This window comes from Cherax quadricarinatus, chromosome 13 (assembly GCF_038502225.1).
Source record: "Cherax quadricarinatus isolate ZL_2023a chromosome 13, ASM3850222v1, whole genome shotgun sequence".
Taxonomy (NCBI): Eukaryota; Metazoa; Arthropoda; class Malacostraca; order Decapoda; family Parastacidae; genus Cherax; species Cherax quadricarinatus.
This window is the reverse complement of record NC_091304.1, coordinates 26639555-26665744: the sequence shown is the minus strand read 5'-3', so window position 1 is coordinate 26665744 and position 26190 is coordinate 26639555. Positions and strand designations below refer to the sequence as shown.

Genomic DNA, 26190 nt, shown 5'->3' with positions numbered 1-26190 from the left:
GAGGTGAAAGAAAATATAAAAAAAGAGTGGGAAGTAAAATATTTGTGGGTGAAATCTTCTGATGATGGACAGAATGCATATTGCAAGTATTGCTACACTAACTTGCTGCCAAAACTTTATAACATCTGTTCATGAAAAAATCAAAGAAACATTAAGATAAATGTGCCAGTACATCGCAAACAACTTTAGATAAAGTTATCAAATCGTCCATAAATGACCAGGAAGAACAAGCAGAAATAGAACTTAGCCTTGCAATAACATGTCATTCCTCACTGTAAGTATTTTAAGTTTAATTAATAGTATTTTTGATATGTAATCGAATATATAGGCATAATTTATGCACACTTAATTATTGGTATGTTAATTCATACAATTCAATATCTTTGGCCATATTTTTGGCCTAATATTTTTCCAATGTGGCCATTTTTGGCCATATTTTCTTCAAAATTTGGCCATAAGCTGTTGTGTTCATGTGGCAACACTGGCACAGCTCACGCCACAGTCGCCCTTACATTCCATCACAACAACACGCCTGCTGGTCTTCTAGTAAGTTCATCTTTGACATTAATATAATGTTAGGTAATACACAGTTTGATAATAAGTGTGAGGATTTATTACTGAGGTACAATTGGTAATCATTAATATCTCAGTGTTTCAACAATTTTGCGTAAAATGTAGATTAACGGGCGAGATGATGGAGGAGACTGACGTCACTATCTATTGGCTTATTACGAAATAAGAAATTTTTGATTGGATTTTTAAGCCTGAGGTTCATCCACCCAGGATAACCTGATAAAGTCAGTGCGTCATCGAGGACAGTCTGTCATATTTCCATTGTGGTCCTTCAGTCTTGTCCCCCAGGATGCCACCTACACCAGTTGACTAACACCCAGGTACCTACTTACATTTATATATTTTTTATATATATAAATATGTTCACTTCACTACATTTTTTCATCCAAAACTGAATAATACATGCTATGAAGGCTTTTTCCGTAAACTATAGGATTAAATTTTTTTTAGTTGCAATTAAAAACAAAAATAACACTACGAAGTGCTTAATAACAGAGTTCCTTGTATGTGTTTTCGTCAGTATATTACACTACATTGAAATAGGTAATTTTTTGTCAGTTTATTATTCCACACTGAAATATTTCCAGAACAGTAATGTATTTGGTTATTCTTGCAGTAATATTTATTTTAATTATGTCAATCTTATTTACTCTAATTCATTAATGATTTATTATTAGTAACGATGCAATTAATATGTATGTATATATTTTGGTAGAATTACCGACAATATGTAAAGTAAAAGGACACAAGTGTAACTGTTGTGACATTTTTGTGGCAATGTTTCACTCTCCAGGAGCTTTGTCAAGCCGTTACAAACAATATATGGACACAGAGGGTATATATAGGCTTAGAGTGAGGTGTAATACTAGTGATAGTAGTAGTAGTGATATAAGTTTTATTACTACTACTACTGCTACTAATACAACTTGTATCACTACTACTACTACCCCTAGTATTACACCTCACTCTAAGCCTATATATTCCCTCTGTGTCCATGTATTCTTTGTAATGGCTTGACAAAGCTTCTGGAGAGTGAAATGTTACCACAATAAAATGTCACACTAGTTGCACTTGTGTTCTTTTACTTTACAGTGCGTAGATGGATGGTTCAGAGAACCGACATGTTGATAAATTAGACACATGTGCAAGTCTTGGGTATCTTTATTGAGGAAACGTTTTGCCACACAGTGGCTTCATCAGTCCATACGTAGGAGAAACTTGAAGAACAGGAGGAGAATGAGGTAATCAGTCCCTCAACTTAGGAATTCTTCGCTTGCCTAATTCTTGGGCACGACCTACTTCCACATTGAACAAATGTAACGCCACCTATGACTGCTACACCTCTCCTGCCATACGGTTTATAAGCTGCTTCTCCGCTCATTTGCCGTATTCTACTCAAGATTGATGGACTGAACACATCGACTCAAGGTTGAGGGACTGATTACCTCATTCTCCTCCTGTTCTTCAAGTTTCTCCTACGTATGGACTGATGAAGCCACTGTGTGGCGAAACGTTTCCTCAATAAAGATACCCAAGACTTGCACATGTGTCTAATTTATCAACTTTACAGTGCAAATAATATATTAGGTGAATGCACATACTATTGCACAACTGTTGTACCAAAGACATTTACAGCAGCTAAGTTTTGCTTAAAAAGAACTTTGTCAAGTCTTGGCTTGCTAGAATTTATATTATGTGGTTTAATCCAACTTAGCCTATTTAATGTCAACTTATCTTTAACCCTTTGAGGGTCGATAGGCCCTCTCCAAGACTCGTTCTCATGGTCGGCCAAATTTAAAAAAAAAAATTATTTTTTCTTATGAAAAGATAGAGACTCTTTTCCCTATCATAATGACACCAAAAATATGAAATTTGATGGAAAATTTAGGGAATTACGCTCTCGCGAAGTTAGCGGTCTCGGCGATGTTTACGGATCGGCGATTTTGCCCACTTTGAGCCCCATTTTCGGCCAGTTCCACTGTACTAGTCGACAGAAAACATGAATATTTCGCTAGAACTCCATTTTTTCTATTGAATGAGTGCAAGAAACCACCCATTTACCAATTTCAACTATCCAGTACAGTGGTCAGAATTTAGCAATTTTGCCAATTTCACACAAATTTAAAAAGATGCCAATTTCCGAATAGGGTCCAGAACAAACAAGAAATACATTCCTGGCACTAAAATGACATTTCCTCTGTTCATTAGTCACGTCTCAAGGCTCCTCTTACATTCTTTTGCTTTCCACTTTGAATTTTTATTCTCACAAAAAATAGAAGATTTACTGTTTTGCAGACTACTGCATTAGTGTAAAAAAATGGTATGAATCATATTGGCGCACTTGCAAAAGAATATTAGACTCACCAGTTGACGTGTATTGGACGCTTGGCATAATTTGTTTACTTTTGAACTTTGGTAAAAATTGAACATTTCTGCTACTTTGAGCTCAATTTCAAGATACTTTTCATTGTAAAACCAGTCAAAATCATCTCAATTTCTATGATATGCCTTCCATTCTATAAAATGAGACCAAGAAAACTAGAATACAACAATAAATACCATACGAAAATACAGTGCAAAGTCGCTGTTTTATTCCAAAAAACGGTCAAAGTTTTTTTTTTTTCATTATGCACTGTGTGCTGCAGGATTTTTTTTATACCGTGCACACTGACCACATAGACCCATTCTTTCATATGGAGGCCTACCAGCTTTCTCCCACTAGATTTGAGGGCGCTAGAATTTAGGCGTACTAGTACGTCAAAAACCCTGGGTCGTAAGCCGTACTAGTACATCCGAAACCCTCAAAGGGTTAATTTATGTTATTTAAAATTTAGGAAATGTATTACATTTATGATATCCTGATATTTATGATACTTTTTCAATTATATAGCATTAACTATATGTCCAGTCTGCTTGGCAGAATTATCATTATTAAATAAACCAGGTCAGCAAATTCTGGATATAAATCATGATAGAATTTTAGATCTTAATTATTAATAATCATGATACTGTACTGTGATAATGATTTTCAATAATGGTTATTTTAGATAATCATATTATTATGATGACAGTATGATATAGATAATGATCAATAATTATAGATAATTATATGTAAGTACTGCACATATAATCGCAATGATTTTATAAAAATTAGCATATTGAATTATAGATAGTACTACCTACTATCATATTCCCAAGCTCCATTATTTGATTATCACTTTATTTGTATTAGCCCCTTTTATATTGTCTCCTTTATTTTAGCTTAAAAAAAAAAAAAAAAAAAAAAAAACTACCTTAGCTCATTATTTTACATTGTTAAATAATTCAGGTGCTATTTTTTAGCTTAAGACTATTTACTTTGTTCTATACTTAATTCTAACTATAGATTCACTACAAATCTTATGATTACAAGCATTGATCCTGATACCAACCTCTTATTTAATGACTTAAATGAATCAAACAGTTACTGTAATTACTACACTGCAGAACAATCAAAGGCACTTCTCAGTGCCAACAACAACATAACTATCTTTAACTACAATATCAGATCTTTAAGCAAGCATTATGATGACCTCATAGCATTACTGAATTCCTTACATGCCAATATGTCCATCATTACACTAACTGAAACCTGGCTAAAGCCTGATAGTACAGATGTCTATGCCATTCCTGGTTACACAGCCATACACAACTGTAGGCCAGACCAACAAGGGGGTGGCACAGCCATATACTACTCAGACCAACTAGAATGTATCACTAATACTTGCACAAGGGATGAACATGGGGAATATATAATAGCCAAATTCAAATCCAAATACCTACAAAAACCTCTCACATTGATAAACATTTACAGAGTTCCACAGTCAAACATTAGCCAATTTAGTCAAAACCTAGGAAGTATGATAACTGATGCACGCATGAACAAAGATCACTTACTACTCTCAGGTGACTTCAATATAAATCTCCTGCAAGACCAGGACCCACACGTTACTGAATTCACAAACACAATGAGTAACTGTATGTTGCTACCAACAGTAACAAAACCTACAAGAGTTACAGAGACTAGTGTTTCCCTACTTGACCACATCTGGACCAACACCATATCCCCTTTAAAATCAGGCATAATTACAGATAATACCACAGACCACTACCCTACTTTTCTCATAACAACTCTTGGTAAATTACCCCAAGACACTACTAAAGTCACCTTCAGACTTCACAATGAGGCAGCCATTAATAACTTCACAACAGCAGTAGCAAACATTGACTGGTACACTGAGCTAGAAATCTATTCAGATATTGACGAATGTATTAATAATTTTCTAAAAAAGACCCAATACCTCTATAACAAGCACTGCCCTAAAAAAACTAAACAGATGACAGCTAAGAGACTGAACAGTCCCTGGTTAACACCCAGCATTCTCAAATCCATAAATACAAAACACCAATATGAAAAACAGTACAGAATGGGTCACATAACCAGAGACCAAACAAAACGTTACTCGTCAATCCTAACCAGCCTGATAAGAAGGGCAAAAAAATTGTATTATGAGAACAGATTATCCAACTTACGAGGTGATATAAAAAAGACCTGGAAAACCCTATCAGAAATTCTAGGAACAAAAAAGATATCACGAAATAGCGAAATAAAATTAGCAAAATCAGATGAACCCCAACTCCCACCAACAGAAACAGCAAACAGACTCAATGACTTCTTCTCCACTATAGGACAAAACCTTGCCAATAAAATCCCAAGCTCAGATACCCCACCAAATGACTACCTCACTGGCAACTACCCGAACACACTGTTCCTAGCTCCGACTAACCCATACGAAGTCTCCCTTATTATCAACACGCTAAAAAACAAGGCAGGAGATTTAAATACCTTACCACCCTTTATATACAAAAAAGTGTCACAAGTGCTATCACCAATCATTGCAACACTCTTTAACAAATCCATTGAATCCTCCACCTTCCCTACAGTACTCAAAATAGCAAGGGTCACCCCGATCCACAAAGGAGGAGACCAAACAGAGTTGAATAACTATAGGCCAATATCCAACTTACACCCTCTCTCAAAAATCTTCGAAAAATTAATTCATAAACGAATCTACTCCTACCTTATCTCCCAAAACATACTCAACCCCTGCCAATTTGGATTCAGGCCAAATAAAAATACTAATGATGCTATTATACACATGCTAGAACATATATACACTGCAATAGAGAAAAAAGAAGTCCCACTGGGGATCTTCATTGACTTACGTAAAGCTTTTGATACAGTTAACCATGACTTGCTCCACGTAAAATTGTCACACTATGGTATAAGAGGGCACTCCCTCAACTACCTCAAGTCATACCTCAGCAACAGAAGCCAATATGTGTATGCAAATGGGGCAAACTCTTCTGCACAACCAATTACAGTTGGTGTCCCACAGGGAAGTGTCCTTGGCCCTCTTCTATTTCTCCTATACATAAATGACCTACCAAATGCTTCGCAATTACTCAAACCCACACTATTTGCAGATGACACTACATACGTCTTCTCCCACCCGAGCCCAGTCACGCTAGCCAATACTGTAAATACCGAATTACAGAAAATAGCTACCTGGATGAGGACTAACAAACTTACACTAAACATTGACAAAACCTACTTCATTCAGTTTGGTAACAGAGCTACAGATGTCCCTCTTAACATAATGATAAACGGATCACCTATCACAAAGCTAACAGAGGGAAAATTCTTAGGAATCCACCTTGATAATAGACTCAAATTTCATACACATATACAACAAATTTCTAAGAAAATTTCCAAGACTGTAGGCATACTATCGAAGATACGGTACTATGCTCCACAGTCAGCCCTCCTGGCCCTATATCACTCTCTTATTTACCCCTATCTCACCTATGGAATTTGTGCATGGGGCTCAACAACAAGTAACCATCTCAGACCACTAATTACCCAACAAAAGGCTGCAGTTAGAATGATAACAAATTCTCACTATAGGCAGCACACTCCACCAATATTCAATACACTAAACCTATTCACCATACAAAACATTCATACTTATTACTGCACCTATTACATACATAGAACACTTAACTCTGATATTAACCCTCCCCTCAAACATCTCCTTGCCAACCTCAACAGAACACATGACCATAACACAAGGCACAGATCACTCTTTGATGTTCCTCGTGTCCATCTCACACTATGCAAAAACTCAATGCACATAAAAGGCCCTAAAATCTGGAACTCATTACCTGTAAATATAAAAGAAACACTACCTGTTTATAAATTCAAGTCCCTTCTCAAAGATCACTTACTCACCCAAAACCAAATAAATACTGAATAACTGAACCTTATAAATTGTATATCTTAAATGTTTCTCACAATTATATCACATAAATGTTAAACCTAAAACCCAATCTAACTTTATTATTTTTTAAATACACTACCTAACAGAATACTCCATTCTACTGAATGTACAACAATGCAAGCAACCATATGACCTGTCTTTGTAATACTCACTTGTGCTTTATAGTAATCTGTATACATTAAAGTTTTATCACTGATGTCATCATTGCTTAGTTCATCTTAAGTTAATTTTAAGCCAGCCCGTAATGCTATGCATAGTATAAGTGGCTTTGGCATGCTGCTCTTATCTGTATTTTTTGTACCTCTGTATGTGTGCTCAAATTTTTAAATAAATAAATAAATAAAATAAATAAATAGATAGGTGTGGATATTAATTAAATATAATCATAGAAAATGATTTCAGGATTATAAATATCGTAATTATGTATAACATACCGCAATAATTTTAATTGCTATAAATTTTATTGTAGTTCATCACAATATTGTACAGCCTTGTTTACCGACAACTCAGACTTACGACGGTCTCTCTGATCAGCATCCATACCTTAATGTATATCAGAGCTGATTTCCTCTGTTCTGTTTATTACAATATACAGTACACTACTGTATAAACATTTAAAAATATACCAGAAATGTTATAAATGATGCAAAGTTGACATTAAAATGATATCAAAGATGGTTGACACAAACCCACTACCATTATACAGTGGACCCTCGACCAGCGATATTAATCCGTTCCTGAGAGCTCATCGTTAATCGAAATTATCGTTAGTCGAGTTAATTTTCCCCATAAGAAATAATGGAAATCAAATTAATCCATGCAAGACACCCAAAAGTATTGAAAAAAAAAAATTTTTACCACATGAAATATTAATTTTAATACACACAAACTGAATATGACATACACAGTTACATGACACTTACCTTTATTGAAGATCTGGTGATGATTGATGGGATGGGAGGAGGAGAGAGTGTTGATGGTGTTAGTGTTTAGAAGGGGAATTCCCTTCCATTAGGACTTGAGGTGGCAAGTACTTTTTCGGGGTTACTTCTCTTCTTCTTTTAACCCTTTCAGGGTCCGTCCTGTAGATCTACGGCTTTACGTTGAGTGTCCAAACCGTAGATCTACGCCAAAATTCTAGCGCTGTCAAATTTAGCGCAAAAGCGCTCATAGGCCTACGTGTGAGAGAACGGGTCTGCGTGGTGGGTGTGTGCCATAAACAAAAAATCCAGGCGCCTGCATAGCATTGTGGGAACGCCGGCTCAGTCACCCTTGTTCACCATGCCTCATCGCAAGTCAGCTCTCACTCCCCGGAAAATTGGGACTCTCCTCTTCCTATCTGATAGTTCTGACACTGATGGAAGTGAAAGTGAAGACGAATTCTATGGCTTTGATTGTCAGCATAGTTGCTGATCCCTGTATTCCCTGTATTATATAGCATAGCATATTAGTATCATCCACGTGCTTTAGATACGAGATCCCTTGTAGGCCTGTGGCTTTGTGTGACGTCACGGGATACAGATGTGTAGGCTCATACCTCTGCCCCGGCCTCACTCGGCGGCAGACCATTCAGCGGACAGGCAAGGCAGCTGGGCTCCATCCCTCATCTCAGTCTGACAATATAGTTACCATCCTACAAGTGTGTCTACCTTCAACCTACGATATCTCCATTAAAGAACCCTTTACGATAAATGGTGGCATCGGAGGGCCTGTAATTCTGACGATTACAGCGATTTCTGGAGATAAAATTGTCGACCAGCAAGACGGCCATTTCGTGTCACCAGTAGGCCTACCGAGGTTCACCCCATCCAGTTAGTGACTGAAAAGAATGACCAGGATATCGATAATAGTGCAGAAAACCCTGACGATCCTCAACCTTCTACCTCTGGTGTGGGCACTCGTGACTCACGGTCGGTTGTTCCTCAACGCAAGAGAAAACTAATATTTTCGTGTGGCCAGGCCTCTGACTTCAGTAATGATGATGATAGTGACGTGGATTGTGATTTTATTGCGCTCGACGATCATTCGAGTAGTGATAGTGAGGAATCATATTCACCAATGAAGCGTCGGTATGTTCGCCGCCGCATGCGCTCGGGTAGTGTACCCTATGCTGTGCCCAGGGGACGGAGTACATCCCGTGGCCCTACACCAGTTTTAGGTAGTGATAGTGAGGATGATGTGGCTACACTTGGCATGGATAGACCACAGGCATCAGTGGATGGTGTTAGTGGTGATGGTAGTGGCACCGCCATGCGTGACTCGCCAGGCCACGCTGGGACCCACGCTGCTGACTCGTCAGTTCAAGGACAAAGCGGAGCGTCAGCCACCAGCCCACCACGACCACAACCACCCGCACAACCAGCCTATGATGTCCAGTATCCACCAGCAAACCGTATGTGGGATTGGCAGCAAAATCCCAATTTTGTTCCCAAGCCTCACCACTTTGATGACTCTCAAAGTGGAATTCTACCTACTTGTCCCCTTGGAACCACGGCCAATGAACTGGAATTCTTTGAATTATTCTTTGACCAGCCATTGATGGAAATTATTGTCAGGGAAAGTAATAAGTATTTTGAGTACACCATGGCAAATACGATCTTATCACCACAGTCAAGACTACACAGGTGGAAAGAGATGACTGTTGCAGAAATGTATTTGCTTTTTGCAACAATAATGCTTATGCCTCACGTCTATAAGCATGATATAAAAGCATACTGGTCCACAGATCGGCTAATTTCTACCCCGGTCTTCAGTGAAATCATACCAGTGAACAGGTTTATCTTACTCTTACGTAGGTTGCACTTCTCTGACAAAACCAGGCCTGACAGAAGTGACAGGTTATACAAGATTAGAAATGTTTTCATGTAACTCAAACAAAAGTTCAGCATATACTTTTATCCATTCAAGAATCTTGTAATTGACGAGTCTTTGATTTTGTTCAAAGGTAGACTGTCATTCAAGCAGTATATACTGAGCAAGAGGCAACGCTTTGGTATAAAACTGTTTGTACTCTGTGATTGTGACAGTGGCCTGGTGTTGGATATTGTTGTATACACGGGTAGTAAAACATTGAAAGATACCAAGATGTTATTGGGTATCTCAGGTGATGTAGTGAGAAACATGATGGCACCTTATCTTGGTAAGGGGCATACATTATATACCGATAACTGGTACACAAGCCCATTACTCAGTGATTTCATGCGAGTAAACAAGACAGATGTGTGTGGCACAGTGCGTTCTAATCGTAAACATATGCCCAGGCTCAACGCAGGTGCTCGTGGTGATGACGTGCAGGTGTTTACTGCCAATGACATCATGGCATTACGGTGGCATGACAAACGAGATGTCACATTGTTGACAACCATTCAACGTAATGAAATGCAAGACAGTGGCAAAGTTGATCGAGTGACTAATGAACGTATTCAAAAACCAGTGACAGTGATTGATTATACACAAAACATGCGCTTGGTTGACAAATGTGACATGCAGATTGGTTTTGTTGACTGTTCGTAAGAGTTACAAGTGGTACATGAAACTTTTCTTCCATCTCATGGACATTTCAATGCTCAATGCATATAATATGTACCAAATAAAGACTGGCAACAGACCACCGTATGGTGAATTTTGTCTGTCTGTTGTCAGACAACTCATAATGAAGTACCAGGTAAGAACACCTGCTATACAACACGGTCCTCGAATTCCTCAGGATATACCCAAGCGTTTGAGGAGGGAAGGTGATCATTTCATAATACAACTTCCTTCAACTCAGAAGAAATTTGCTCAGAAGAGATGCATCGCCTGTGCACAAACAAAACGACGGCAACAAAGACGCAAAGACACTCGATTTGTGTGAGGAATGTAAGGTGCCTCTGTGCATGGTGCCTTGTTTCAAGGAGTTCCACAAGCTCCAGCAGTTCTAAAACCATGTCCAGTGATTGTAAATATGTAAATATATGATAGAACATTAGTATTATACAATACGTATTTGTGCATGTTTATTGTAATAAACAACAGTGGTAAACAATAATATGATAATAACTTTAGTGCAGTTATTGTGTTCAATACAGTGAGTTTATATATATACATTATATACAGTAATGGTCTCTCAGGCCCCAAATGTTAGTAGGAATAGAAAAAAAATTGGAAAAGAAAAGAAAAAACAATAAAAACCGCAAAATAATGTAATGCGTGTATGTGGAATTCGTCGATGTTACCGCCACCATATCATTTTTGACAAATTTCTTGGCACTGTATCTCGGTAAGTACTGATCAGAATTTTTTTTTGTCTTATTACCTTCACAAAAATATGCTCTTTAATTCTGTAAGAATTTTTTTTTTTTTTTTTTTTTTTTTTTTTTTTTTTTTTTTTTTTTTTTTCAAAATTTCTTGGACACTGGAGCACCACTTCAGATTTTGGCCTTGGACCCTGAAGGGGTTAATGCCACTAGGACCAGCTTGAGAGTCACTGGACCTCTGTCGCACAACATATCTGTCCATAGAGGATTGTACCTCCCGTTCCTTTATGACATTCCTAAAGTGTTTCACAACATTGTCCGTGTCACAATTAAACACTTGTTCAGGTTTCAATTCTTCACTGTCTATGTACTCCTTGAATTCCTGCACATATTTTTCAGCTGGTTTTTGGTCCAAACTGGCAGCCTCACCATGCCTTATCATGCTATGTATGCCACTATGATTCTTAAATCTCTCAAACCAACCTTTGCTGGCCTTAAATTCACTCACATCACCACTAGTTGCTGGCATTTTTCTAATTAAATCCTCATGCAACTTCCTAGCCTTTTCACATATGATCGCTTGAGAGATGCTATCTCCTGCTCTCTGTTTTTCGTTTATCCACACCAATAACAGTCTCTCAACATCATCTATCACTTGCGATCTCAGTTTCGAAAACATAGTTGCACCTTTGGCAAGAACAGCTTCCTTGATTGCCGTTTTCTTGGCCACAATAGTAGCAATGGTTGATTGGGGTTTTGTGTACAACCTGGCCAGCTCAGAGACACGCATTCCACTTTCATACTTAGCAATGATCTCTTTCTTCATATCCATAGTAATTCTCACCCTTTTTGCTGTAGGGTTGGCACTAGAAGCTTCTTGGGGCCCATGGTGACTTATTTTGCAGGTGCAATCACTAAAAAGGCTGTGATAATATGAAATGTTCCGATTGTATGCTTGGAAGCGACCGCTGTGGCTGGCTGGCTTGTAAACACTGGCCAGAAGTGGACGCATCTCAGACGGAACAAATAGTGCTGGTAGAGTTTTTTAGCGCTAGTCGAGGCAAAATTTTTGCGTTAAAATGTATCGCTGGTCGAATTTATCGTTAATCGATGCCATCGTTGGTCGAGGGTCCACGGTAGTATACTCCTCACTTAGCAACAAATTCATTTACCGATGTGGTCTTAGGAACGGAACTCCATCGTTAAGTGAGGAGAGGCTGTATACAATTGTTTACTGATAATTATTTTAATGGAAGTCATAGGATATATATATTGGTACATAAAAGGCTTATATAATTATTTATGTACTTTAAATATTCATTATGATAATGGATTACCCAGTAATCATAGTAATGTAGGTTGCATGCATAAAATGAATTTAGCAGAAATTGATAATTATATAACCAAGCACATCCTAAACTACTACCTGATAAAGCAAAAATTATTTGATTTTTAACAGGCTATCAGTGCCCTAATATATAACTTAAGTATCTACCTAGAGTCTACTTAGATAGATACTCATATACAACAGGTTAGGTTCCGTACTACTGCTATAAAGTGAAACGTAGCCTTTTTTCACTTTCAAATGCATATAAAAGCCTGATAACATGTTTACATTATCATATATTTAGTGAGCAAATGAGCTAGTCTTAATAAATGCATATACAGTACACTTATTACACACCTTAAAATATTTTCATCCCTAACTGATAGTGAGTGGTGAATACATATATTTATTGTAGGAAGTCTGAATAAATGAAGAATGGGTATAACTGAAAACTGCAGCATTAGCAAAATGCTTTAACCCTTTCAGGGTTTCGGCCGTACTAGTACGGCTTACGTGCCAGGGTTTTTGATGTACTAGTACGCATAAATTCTAGCGCCTTCAAATCTCGTGGGAAAAGGCTGGTAGGCCTAGATGTGAGAGAATGGGTGTGTGGTCGGTGTGCGCAGTAGAAAAAAATCTGGGACCCAGTGGCGCATTGTAGGAACACCATTTTAGTAGACCTTGTTTACCATGCCTCACGGTAAGAAGCTCCTCACTCCTCGGCGAATTGGGATACTTTTGTTCCCCAGTGACAGTTCTAATACAGATGGAAGTGCCAGTGAAGATGAGTTTCAAGGTTTTGGTGAGGTTTTGACTGAAACTAATGACCACAATATCGGTAATAGTGAGGAAAACCCAGACCCTCAGCCTTCCACCTCTGGTGTAGGCCGTCTTGTTCATGTTCAGTTGTACCAGAATCAGAGAGGAAACTAATATTTTCCCAAATCCCGGACTTAGATGTGAGCATTGGTGATGATAGTTACAGTGAATATGAACTACAAGCTCTTGGAAACACTTCCAGTAGCGATAATGAAGTGGAATATTCTCCAGTGAAGCGTCAGTATATACAACGATATATGCGCTCTGGTAGTGTGCCATATACTATTCCAAGGGAAAGAAGTACATCTCAGAGTACATCCCGTGGCTGTACAACAGGAACAGACCTTGAAAATGACGATGATAGTGTTGCAATTGGGATGGAAAATGTGCATGGTGGTGTTGCCGGCCGTGAGGCACCAGCAGTGGGCCATGCTGCCACCCACGCTGCTGCCTCAGCTGATCTACAACAAAGGCCACCATCCCCCACCCACCCACCACACCAGCCTCCACAACCACAATCTCCACAACCACAACCTCCACAACCACAACCACCTGTCAATGTCCAGTACCCACCAGCAGACCGCACCTGGGATTGGCAGGAAGCTGTCAATTTTGTTCCAAATCCCCACCAGTTTGATGAAAGCTAAAGTGGAATATAGTCATGTTGTACACTGGGGAACAATGCCACTGAACTGGAATGTTTCGAGTTATTCTTTGACGAACCCCTGATGGAAATTATTGTCAGGGAAAGCAACAGATACTTCGAGTACACCATGGCAAACACAATATTTTCACCAAGCTCATGGCTATACAAGTGGAAGGAGACAACTGTGGCTGAGATGTATCTTTTCTTTGCCACAATAATGCTTATGCCACATGTGTATAAGCACAGTGTGAAATCATACTGGTCAACAGACTGCCTGATTGCAACCCCAGGTTTCAGTGATATAATGGGAGTGAATCGATTTGTGCTACTATTACGTATGCTTCACTTCTCAGACAAAACCAGGCCTGACAGAAACGACAGGTTATATATGATTAGGAATGTGTTTGTGTATTTGAAAGAAATTCAGTATGTATTTTTATCCCTTCAGGAAGCTTGTAATTGAAGAGTCTTTGATTCTGTTCAAAGGAAGACTCTCTTTCAAGCAGTACATACCAAGCAAGAGGAAACGCTTTGGTATAAAGTTGTTTGTGCTTTGTGATTGTTACAGTGGTCTGGTATTGGATATTATTGTGTACACTGGAAGTTATACATTGCAAAATACCAGGAAGTTATTGGGCATCTCTGGTGATGTGGTTAGAACAATGATAGAACCATACCTTGGTAAGGGGCATATATACTGATAACTGGTACACAAGCCCCTCACTCAGTGATTTTTTGCGAGTGAACATGACAGATGTGTGTGGCACAGTGCGTGCAAATCTTAAACACTTGCCCAGGTTTGATGCTGGCACTCGTAGATGTCACACTGTTGTCATCAGTTCACCCTAACGAAATGACAAACACTGGCAGGCAGCATAGAGAGAGCAATGAACCCATTCTAAAACCTGCAGCTGTGATTGATTACACCCTCAATATGCTCTCAGTGGACAAACGTGACATGCAGAATGGGTTTGCTGATTGTGTTCGCAAGAGTTATAAGTGGTACATAAAACTCTTTTTCCATCTTCTGGACATTTCCATGCTCAATGCTTATAATATGTATAAGATGAGGACCAGAAACAAACTATCGTATGGCAAATTCTGTTTGTCTGTCATCAGACAAATAGCATTCAAGTACCAAGGAACAACACCTGCAATAAACCGCCCACTAAATTATCAACAACTACCTTCTCGTCTGAAGCATGGTGATCACTTTCTAGTTAAACTGCCTGCTGCTGCTTTCAAGAAAAAGGCTCAGAAGAGGTGTTACGTCTGTGCACATACAAAAAAAACGCCCACAACAACGCAGAGACTCTCATTTTATGTGTTAGGAGCGTAAAACACCACTGTGCATGACACCATGTTTCAAAGACTTCCACAGGCTGCAGAACTTCTAGAAACATTCCCTGTGACTGTATATGTGTATATAAAATATAGAAATAGTAATAAACAACATTTTATATCATTTGTGTGTGTAAACAACAATTATAAACAATACAAGGACAACAGTGTTTGTGCAGTTATTGTGTAGTAAATAAAAAGAAAAAACTTATAAAATAGTGCTCATATTGGTCTCACAGGCCATAAAAGTTACTTGGAAAAAAAAAAATAAAAAATAATAGAAAATAGTACCTAAAAAATAAAGTAATACAGGGTGATGGCAGTCGGCAATGTTACCATATATGGGCATTTTCAGTCAACTTCATGCCTGGTTATCTCGGTAAGTATTAATGGTAAAAATTTTTTGTTTAGCCTATAATGTTTAGGAAAAAAAGTATCTTTTCATAAGAAAAAATTTTTTTTTTTTTTTTTTTTAAATTTTGGCGACCCTGAGAACAAGTCTCTGAGAGGGCCTGGGGACCCTGAAAGGGTTAATTAACTTGCATTTGAAGATTTTATTCAGATTATTTGCCCTGAGGATTAGAAACTCAGAATAACCTGATAAAGCCCTTACAGCCTCTCCTCACTTAGTGACATACTTGTTTACCGACGACTTGGACTTACGACGGGCTCTCTGATCAGTATGCATACCTAAATATTAGAGCTGATTTCCTCTATTCTGTTTATAAACATTTAAAAATATACTAGAAATGTTATAAATGGTACAAAGGTGACATTAAAACAATATCAGAGATGGTTGACATAAACCCACTACCATTATGGTATGCTCCTTACTTAGTGACGAATTCATTTACCAACATGGTCATAGGAACGGAACTCTGTTATTAAGTGAGGAGAGGCTGTATATTTAGCTTTTTTGGGGTCCTTTGATCTTTTTCCCTAGGATTTGATCTATATCGGTCAGCAAACACTCTACCTATGTGCTGCTAAGGTGAACAGAGACAAAAGGAAAAGGAATTTAGAGAATGTACAGTAATGGTTTTCTTTTTACCACACAGAAACAAAAATGGTGCCAGACAGCAAAATAGAGGCCATTGGACGGGTGTTGAAAGATCAGAATCGTCCACTGAAGGAACGCTTCCGTGCCCTCTTCACTTTGAAGAATCTTGGTGGAGAATGTGCCATTGCTTCTATATCACAGTGTTTTACTGATCCTTCTGTGCTCCTAAAACATGAACTAGCTTACTGCCTTGGACAAATGCGAGATACTCGAGCTATCCCTAAACTTGTAGAAATATTAAAAGACGTTGAACAGGAGCCCATGGTGCGTCATGAAGCTGGAGAGGCACTTGGAGCTATAGGAGACCCAACAGTTTTAGATCTCTTAAGAAGTTACAGTAAGGATCCAGTTACTGAAGTAGCAGAGACTTGCCAGCTTGCAGTAGGCAGAATAGAATGGTTGCAAAGTGAATCAAGTAAAGTTGAAAAGTTTGATGGTGCTGATCAGTTTTTCTCTATTGATCCTGCACCACCTGCAATGGAGACCAATGTTGATAAATTGAGAGAGATGTTAGTTGATGAATCCCTTCCTCTTTTTGATAGGTATCGTGCTATGTTTTCTCTTCGCAATTTAAACACCCAGGAGAGTGCAAAAGCTCTTGCTATGGGATTTAAATGTAACAGTGCCCTCTTTCGCCATGAAATTGGATATGTATTGGGTCAAATGTCCAATGATATTGTAGTAGAAGAGTTAGCAGCTGTTGTGCAAGATGAAAAAGAAAATGAAATGGTGCGACATGAAGCTGCTGAGGCTCTTGGTTCAATATCTACAGAAGCAGCAGTGGCAGTACTTAAAGAATATCTTGGAGACAAAGCTAGGGTTGTAAGGGAGAGTTGTGAGGTAGCATTAGATATGTCTGAGTATGAAAATAGCTCAGAATTTCAATATGCTGATGGACTGCTTAAGGTAGAGCAGAATGAAAATGAAATGACTGGATAGTCTTGAAATAAAGATGGTAGGTTGCAATTCTGCCTTTAATTTTCCTTTGTGACTACATTTCCATTGTTGCCTTTGTGGTTAAATGCACACAGCCCCCTGAAGGTCTCTTTTTGGGACAAAAGGGTCCTTAATTTGAAAAATTCAATCTTATCCCCTTCTGACTGAATCTAAATACCCCCAAGCCTCATTAGTGGAGAAATTTGTCCCTTTTGTTATATCCAGCTCTACCAGCCCAGTTGTAATGTAGCCTCCATTGATAGTGCCATGGTGGGTGTGTGACTATGAAAACTGGATCATGTCAGGTTGTCTAGTGAGACCTCCAATGAGAGAAACAGCGCTATATGACCCTTGTGGATTTAGTACAGTGGACCCCCGCAAAACGATATTAATCCGTTCCTGAGAGCTCATTGTTATGCGAAATTATCGTTATGCGAATGAATTTTCCCCATAAGAAATAATGGAAATCAAATTAACCTGTGCAAGACACCCCAAAGTATGAAAAAAAAAATTTTACCACATGAAATATTAATTTTAATACACTCAAACTGAAAAAGACATGCACAGTTACATGACACTTACCTTTATTGAAGATCTGGTGATGATTGATGGGATGGGAGGAGGAGAGAGTCTTAGTGTTTAGAAGGGAAATCCCCTTCCATTAAGACTTGAGGTGTGGAGTTCTTTTCCGGGGTTACTTCCCTTCTTCTTTTAATGCCACTAGGACCAGCTTCAGAGTCACTGGACTTCTGTCGCACAACATATCTGTCCATAGAGGTCTGTACCTCTCGTTCCTTTTATGACTTTCCTAAAGTGGTTCACAACATTGTCAGTGTAATAGTCACCAGCACGGCTTGCAATAGCTGTGTTAGGGTGATTGTCATCAAAAAAGGTTTGCACTTTAAGCCACATTGCACACATTTCCTTAATCTTTGAAGTAGGCAACTTCTTCAATTTCTCTCTCCCCTCCTCCGAAGCAGTTTCCTCAGGTGTGGCCTCATGCTGATGAAGATGATCTAGCAGCTCATCAGTGGTTAGTTCTTCATTGTCCTCCTCCACCAACTTTTCCACATCATCCCCACTAACCTCCAACCCCAAGGACTTTCCCAATGACACAATGGATTCCTCAACTGGCATAGGATTCCCAGGGTTAGCCTCAAACCCTTCAAAATCCCTTTGGTCTACACATTCTGGCCACAGTTTCTTCCAAGCAGAGTTCAAGGCCCTCTTAGTCACTCCCTCCCAAGCCTTACCTATAAGGTTTACACAATTGAGGATATTAAAGTGCTCTCTCCAAAACTCTCTTAGAGTCAATTGAGTTTCTGAGGTCACTACAAAGCACCTTTCAAACAGAGCTTTTGTGTACAGTTTTTTGAAGTTTGCAATAACCTGCTGGTCCATGGGCTGCAGGAGAGGAGTGGTATTAGGAGGCAAAAACTTCACCTTAATGAAGCTCATGTCCCCACAAAGTCGCTCTGCCACGTCTGTAGGATGACCAGGGGCATTGTCTAACACCAGGAGGCACTTAAGGTCTAATTTCTTTTCAGTTAGGTAATTTTTCACATTGGGGGCAAATGCTTGGTGTAACCAGTCATAGAAAAAGTCCCTAGTGACCCATGCCTTACTGTTTGCCCTCCACAGCACACACAAATTAGCCTTGAGGATATTCTTTTGCCTGAACGCTCTGGGAGTTTCAGAGTGATACACTAATAAAGGCTTCACTTGGCAATCACCACTAGCATTGGAACACATGAAAAGAGTAAGCCTGTCTTTCATAGGCTTATGTCCTGGGAGTGCCTTTTCCTCCTGAGTAATGTAGGTCCTGCTTGGCATTTTCTTCCAAAACAGGTCTGTTTCATCACAATTAAACACTTGTTCAGGTTTCAGTCCTTCAATGTCTATGTACTCCTTGAATTCCTGCACATATTTTTCAGCTGCTTTGTGGTCCGAACTGGCAGCCTCACCATGCCTTATCACACTATGTATGCCACTACGCTTCTTAAATCTCTCAAACCAACCTTTGCTGGCCTTAAATTCACTCACATCATCACTAGTTGCAGGCATTTTTTTAATTAAATCCTCATGCAACTTCCTAACCTTTTCACTTATGATCACTTGAGAGATGCTATCTCCTGCTATCTGTTTTCATTTATCCACACCAATAAGAGTCTCTCAACATCTTCTATCACTTGCGATCTGTTTCGAAAACACAGTTGAACCTTTGGCAAGAACAGCTTCCTTGATCGCCGTTTTCTTGGACACAATAGTAGCGATGGTTGATTGGGGTTTACTATACAACCTGGCCAGCTCGGAGACACGCACTCCACTTTCATAATTGGCAATGATCTCTTTCTTCATCTCTATAGTAATTCTCACCCTTATTCCTGTAGGGTTGGCACTAGAAGCTTTCTTGGGGCCCATGGTCACTTATTTTGCAGATAAAATCACCAAAAACACTGTAATAATACGAAATGTTCCAACTGTATGCTTGGATGTTACCGCGGAGGCTGGCTGGTAAACAATGCCACCGGCGGAACATGTGAGGCTGGCTCAGGCCGCACATTAGACGCGTCGGATGAATAGCGTTGAGCGGGTTTTTTAGCGGTATGCGAGGCAAAATCTTAGCGATAAAATGTATCGGTATGCGGATTTAACGTTATGTGATGCCAACGGTATGCGGGGGTCCACTGTAGTTAGTTTTGATTATAATATGTTATAATAATAATAATCTGTTGACAGAAGCATCACTAAAGGCTGCCTGAAAATATGTTCTTGCTGGTTTACCCTCCACCCTTGCTAGCTGAAAGATAAATGCAGAATTCATGCTCATCTAACCTAAGTTTTCACCCAGGAAAATACTAGCAATATTCCTGAAGTAATAGATTACGTAGAACAGGATGATGATAAACTATGTACGATTGCGGTAACTAGTGACATGGTCCTCAGACAAAAAGAGAAACTAAAACCTAACAAATCCCCAGGCCCTGATGAACTGTTTGCAAGGGTGTTCAATGAATGTAAAGAGGAACTTAGCATACCTTTGGCTAATCTTTTTAACATATCACTACAAACTGGCATAGTGCCTGATAAGTGGAAAATGGCAAATGTAATATCTATTTACAAGGCAGGTGACAGGTCCTTGGCTTCGAACTATAGACCAATAAGCCTTACCTACATTGTGGGAAAGTTTATGGAATCAATAATTGCCGAAGCAATTCATAGCCATCTTGATAGGTACAGATTGATTAATGAATCTCAACACGGTTTTACAAAGGGGCGTTCCTGCCTTAGGAATTTACTAACATTTTTCACTAAGGTGTTTGAGGAGGTAGATCATGGTAATGAATATGATATTGTGTATATGGACTTCAGTAAGGCTTTTGATAGAGTTCCACATCAGAGGCTATTGAGGAAACTTAAGGAACATGGAATAGGAGGAGAAATTTTTTCCTGGGTAGAGGAATGGCTGACAAATAGACAGCAGAGAGTTTGCATAAATGGGGAGAAATCAGAATGGGGGCACGTCACAAGCGGTGTTCCTTAGGGGTCAGTGTTGGGCTCGTTGTTGTTCACAATTTACACAAACGACATAGGTGAGGGAATAAATAGTGACATAAGCAAATTTGCTGATGACACCAAAATAGGCCGTCCAATTCATTCTAATGAGGACACTAGAGCACTCCAGGATGATTTGAATAGACTGATGCAATGGTTGGAGAAGTGGCAGATGCAGTTTAATATAGATAAATGCAAGGTTCTAAATATTGGACAGGAAAATAACCATGCAACATATAAACTAAATAATGTAGATCTTAATACTACTGATTGTGAAAAGGATTTAGGAGTTCTGGTTAGCAGTAATCTAAAACCAAGACAACAGTGCATTAGTGTTTGCAATAAAGCTAACAGAATTCTTGGCTTCATATCTAGAAGTATAAATAATAGAAGTCCTCAGGTTGTTTTTCAACTCTATATATCCTTGGTTAGGCCTCATTCAGACTATGCTGCTCAGTTCTGGTCACCGTATTACAGAATGGATATAAATGCTCTGGAAAACGTACAGAGGAGGATGACAAAGATGATCCCATGTATCAGAAATCTTACCTATGAGGACAGACTGAGGGCCCTGAATCTGCACTCTCTCGAAAGGCGTAGAATTAGGGGGGATGTGATCGAGGTGTATAAATGGAAAACAGGAATAAATAAAGGGGATGTAAATAGCATGCTGAAATTTTCCAGCCAAGACAGGACTCACAGCAGTGGTTTCAAGTTGGAAAAATTCAGATTCAGGAAGGATATAGGAAAGCACTGGTTTGGTAACAGAGTTGTGGATGAGTGGAACGAACTCCCGAGTACAGTTATTGAGGCTAAAACGTTTTGTAGTTTTAAAAATAGGTTAGATAAATACATGAGTGGGTGTGGGTGGGTGTGAGTTGGACCTGACCAGCTTGTGCTGCTGGGTCTGGTGCCATGCTCCTTCCTTGAGTGGAGGTGACCAGACTGGGTGGGTCATTGGGCTATTCCAGGAGGAGGGGGATGGACCTGCTCCACATGGGTCAGTAGGCCTGTTGCAGTGTTTCTTCTTTCTTATGTTCCTATACAAAAAAATAAATGTCAAACTTTCCTACAAATGAAAATTTTTGAAACGCAACAGTGGACATTTTTTTTACATACACAACAAATCTCGATGCATACTGGAATGCATAATACAGCCTCTTCTCACTTAATGATGGAGTTCTGTTATTAAGACCACTTTGGTAAATGAATGTCGCTAAATGAGGAGCATACTATAATGGTAGTGGATTTGTTTCAACCATCTTTGATATTGTTTTAATGTCACCTTTGAACCATTTATTGCATTTCTAGTATATTTTTAAATGTTTATACAGTAGTGTACTGTATATTGTAATAAAAAGAATAGAGGAAAACAGCTCTAATATACATTACTTAGGTATGCACTGGTCAGAGAGCCCATCGTAAGTCCGACTCGCATGTAAACGAGTAAGTCACTAAGTGAAGAGAGGCTGTATAACGAGGATTCACGTCCAATATCAGCCAAGTAGTCCCTTTCGCCCATACCATCCATTCCTTCCATTTCCTCAAATCCCCACCAGTTTTTAATGAGCAGTGCAACTCCTCCTTCCCCTCTCCTCCCTCTATCTTTCCTGAGGATTTGATATCTGGGTGGAAAGATTGCATCTGTTATCATCCTGGTGAGTTTTGTTTCTGTGAGTGTTATTATGTCTGGGGATGTGTCCTTGACTCTTTCATGCCACTCCTTTCCCTTATTTGTTATTCCATCTGCATTTGTATACCACACCTTCAACTTCTTTTCTAAAACTGTGGTCTGGGGGGCAAGTTGGGGTTGGGGAAGTGGGAGACCTGGTAAGGAACTTTGGGTAGTTGCTGTGGGGGTGGAGTTTGTAATGAGGTGGGTGGGGGCAAGTAACTGCTGTCACATCTTCACAAACTGCATTATCATCATATTAATTTAAGGTATTAAGCCCATAGGGGCTATTCACCATTCTCTGACCAACCACTTAAGAAAACTATGGAAAATTTTATATTATTATTATTATAATAAAAAAAGAAGCGCTAAGCCACAAGGGCTATACAGCGCTGCAGGGTAGGGAAGGAAGCAAGGGAATTGGATGGCAGAAGGGAGGGGGGATGATCAGCAGGTTACAGAAAACAGCGGGGCAGGGGATAGTACGGGGGTAGAGGGTAGCAAGAGATTGAAGTAGAAAGGGCTGAAAGTATCAGAATTTGTGAAGTAAGTCAGTCGTTGTCAAAAAGTCAATGAGAGAGTCCGGATGAAAGGTGGGTCCATCAGCGAGAAGGGAAGGTAAAGAGAGAGCAGCGGAGCGAAGACGACGACAGAGGTAAATTCTGCGTGCTCGTTGATAAAGTGGGCAGTCCAACAGAATGTGGCTGACTGATAATGGAGCTTGGCAATTCTCACAGAGAGGAGCAAGACGCCTCTCCATGAGATATCCATGAGTAAGACGAGTATGGCCAATGCGAAGACGGGAGAGAGTAGTCTCCCAACCTCGACACTGGTGATAAGAAGACGGCCAGTAACCTATACTCGGTTTAATAGACTGAAGTTTGTTGCCGAGCATAGTAGACCAACGTTGTTGCCAACGGGTGTGAAGGTGGGAAGATATTACAGCGAAATAGTCCGTAAATGGAATACCTCTATAAGAAACTGGTAGGTCATGTACTGCTGACCACGCAGCAGTGTCTGCCTGTTCATTGCCCTGTACGTCAACATGACCAGGGACCCAACAAAAAACAATATCTTTATGCTTGGTAAAGATGCGGCGTAGCCAAAGTTGGATACGGAGGACTAAGGGGTGAGGTGCATCAAATTTTTGTATAGCCTGTAAAGCACTAAGGGAGTCTGAGACAACCACAAATGATGACACAGGCATAGATGCAATACGGATAAGTGCTGTAAGGATGGCATATAATTCAGCAGTAAAAATACTAGCAGAAGATAGTAAATGCCCTTGTACGACGCTGTCCGGAAACACTGCTGCGAATCCTACGCCGTCAGAAGACTTAGAGCCATCTGTGTACACAGCAATGGCATGAGAATGAGAGTGAAAGTGGTCAAGAAAAAGAGAGCGGGAAGCGACCGTAGACAGTTGGGCTTTCGAACAAGGGAGGGAGAAAGAACAGACTCGAACAGCTGTAACTTCCCAGGGGGGTAGGGAAAAGTGAGATGCTACATGTACATAGAAAGGTGGTAGTTGAAGAGAAGACAAGAGCGAATGAAGGCGAAGAGAGAAGGGACGGAGTAAACGGGCGGCGAACAAATAAAGAATGTCTACTAATATCAGTGACCATTCTATAAATGGAAGGATTGCGGAGATCATGAGAGCGTACATAGTAGCGCAGGCAATGGGCATCACGGCGATCGGATAAGGATGGAACGTTCGCTTCTGCATAGAGGCTTTCGACAGGGGAAGAGCGAAAAGCACCAAGGCATAAACGTAATCCTTGGTGATGAATGGGGTTAAGGCTAGAGAGAGTAGCAGGAGATGCCGCTGAATAGATCTGGTCACCATAATCAAGTTTCGATAAAATAAGGGTGGAATGTAGGCAAAGGAGGGTTCGACGATCAGCTCCCCACGAAAGATGAGCAAGGGTTTTAAGAAGGTTCAGCCGGCTGTGACAAGTTGCCTTCAGAGAGGTAATATGAGGTTTCCAAGGATAACCTACGATCAAAGAGGAGGCCCAGAAACTTGACTGTATCACGTTCAGGGATACGGGAGCCATAGAGGTACAAAGGATGATCGGAGATGACAGAGCGTCTAGTGAAAGTGATTTGGTGGGTTTTAGTGCTGGAAAATTTAAACCCAAGTGTGGTGGCCCAATTGGAAACACGGTCGACTGCATGTTGGAGAGAAACTGTAAGGAGGTGACAGTCAGCGCCTGCACAGGCAATAGCGAAGTCATCAACATAGAGTGATGACCAAATATTTGATGGAAGACTAGAGGCCAAATCATTAATAGCAAGGAGAAAAAGTGTTGTGCTCAGAACACATCCCTGGGGGACACCTTCAGCTTGGATAAAGTCTGGGGAGAGCACATTATTAACCCGAACACGGAAATGCCTGTCAGTTAAAAAGTTCTTAAGGAAGGATGGTAGATTGCCTCGAAGGCCTAAGGAGTGGGCTTGGGCTAAAATATTATACCTCCAAGTTGTGTCATATGCCTTCTCAAGGTCAAAAAATATGGCAATAACTGAGTGGTTATTCGCAAAGGCATTACGAACATACTTATCCAAGCGTAGTAAGGGGTCTATGGTAGAACGTCCCTTACGAAAGCCATATTGACGAGTGGAGAGACTGTTGTGTGTCTCTAAATACCACACTAAACGTCTATTTACTAGGCGTTCCATTACTTTGCAAACTGCACTGGTAAGAGCAATGGGACGATAGTGGGAAGTTTCATGTCCCGTGGTGCCTGGTTTGCGGAAAGGGAGAACAATGGCGGATTTCCACAGCTGTGGAAGAACTCCTTGTGACCAAATAAGATTGTAAAGGCATAATAGGACTGCAAGGGCTGACTGATGTAAATGTTGTAGCATACGAATATGAATGTTGTCGGGCCCAGCTGCCGATGATCGACAAGCTGAGAGTGTTGCCTCCAGTTCTTGAAGTGTAAAAGGCACATTATACTGTTCTTCTCTGAGAGAAGAAAAGTCCAAGGGTGCTAACTCTCTGGCAGACTTTGAGGAAAGAAATGAGGGGCATAGATGGAGTCCCTGAGAAATACAGACCAGATGATTGCCAATTTCATTGGCAACATCTAGTGGGTTTGCTATATCAACACCGGCAACCCGCAGAACAGGAGCCGGGTCAGGAGAATATTTACCACTCAGTTTTCGTACTTTTTTCCAGACTGCACTCATAGAGGAAGCAGAGGTGATGGTGGAGACATAATTTCGCCAGCAAGTGCGTTTAGCGTCACGGATGACACGGCGAGCGATCGCACGCTTCTGTTTAAAATCAAGGAGTCGCTCTGTGGTTCTATTGTACCGGTACCTGCCCCATGCAGCGCGTTTCAAACGTACTGCACGAGCACAAGCAGGAGACCACCAAGGCACGCATTTCTGAGAATGCCTGCCCGAAGTTTGGGGTATAGAATGAGAAGCTGCGGTGAAAACGGAGGACGAGAAGAGGTGTAAAAGCTCATCGATGGAGGACGAAGAAGGAACCTCTTTAAAAACAGTTAGGTGTGAGTAAAGGTTCCAATTTGCCCGATTAAATTGCCAGCGTGGGGTGCGAAGAGGTGGCGAATATGAAGGGGAAGTAAGAATGATTGGGAAATGATCACTGTCATGTAAGTCCGGGAGAACAGAC

At 40.0% G+C, this 26190-nt stretch overlaps 1 protein-coding gene across 2 annotated transcripts; it reads left to right on the top strand.

Moving 5' to 3' along the window:
* Positions 1-422: 422 nt before the first annotated feature.
* nero (deoxyhypusine hydroxylase nero) lies at positions 423-17347 on the top strand. Of its 2 annotated transcripts, none has more exons than XM_053776751.2 (2): positions 423-546; positions 16380-17347. In XM_053776751.2, exons 1-2 carry the CDS (start codon positions 471-473, stop codon positions 17318-17320), a joined length of 1017 nt encoding a protein of 338 aa, XP_053632726.2. In that variant the 5' UTR covers positions 423-470; the 3' UTR covers positions 17321-17347. The 2 variants fall into 2 exon arrangements, with proteins under 2 accessions (XP_053632726.2, XP_069940710.1); XM_070084609.1 differs by lacking the exon at positions 423-546 and adding an exon at positions 740-893.
* The last annotated feature ends 8843 nt before the right edge of the window (positions 17348-26190 follow it).

What these genes read in the sequence shown, in the direction of transcription:
- nero (XM_053776751.2), top strand. Translation starts at nt 471, where the DNA reads ATGTGGCAACACTGGCACAGCTCACGCCACAGTCGCCCTTACATTCCA. An exon ending in ACACGCCTGCTGGTCTTCTA is followed by an intron (nt 547 to 16,379) that starts GTAAGTTCATCT and finishes TTTACCACACAG; the next exon opens with AAACAAAAATGGTGCCAGAC.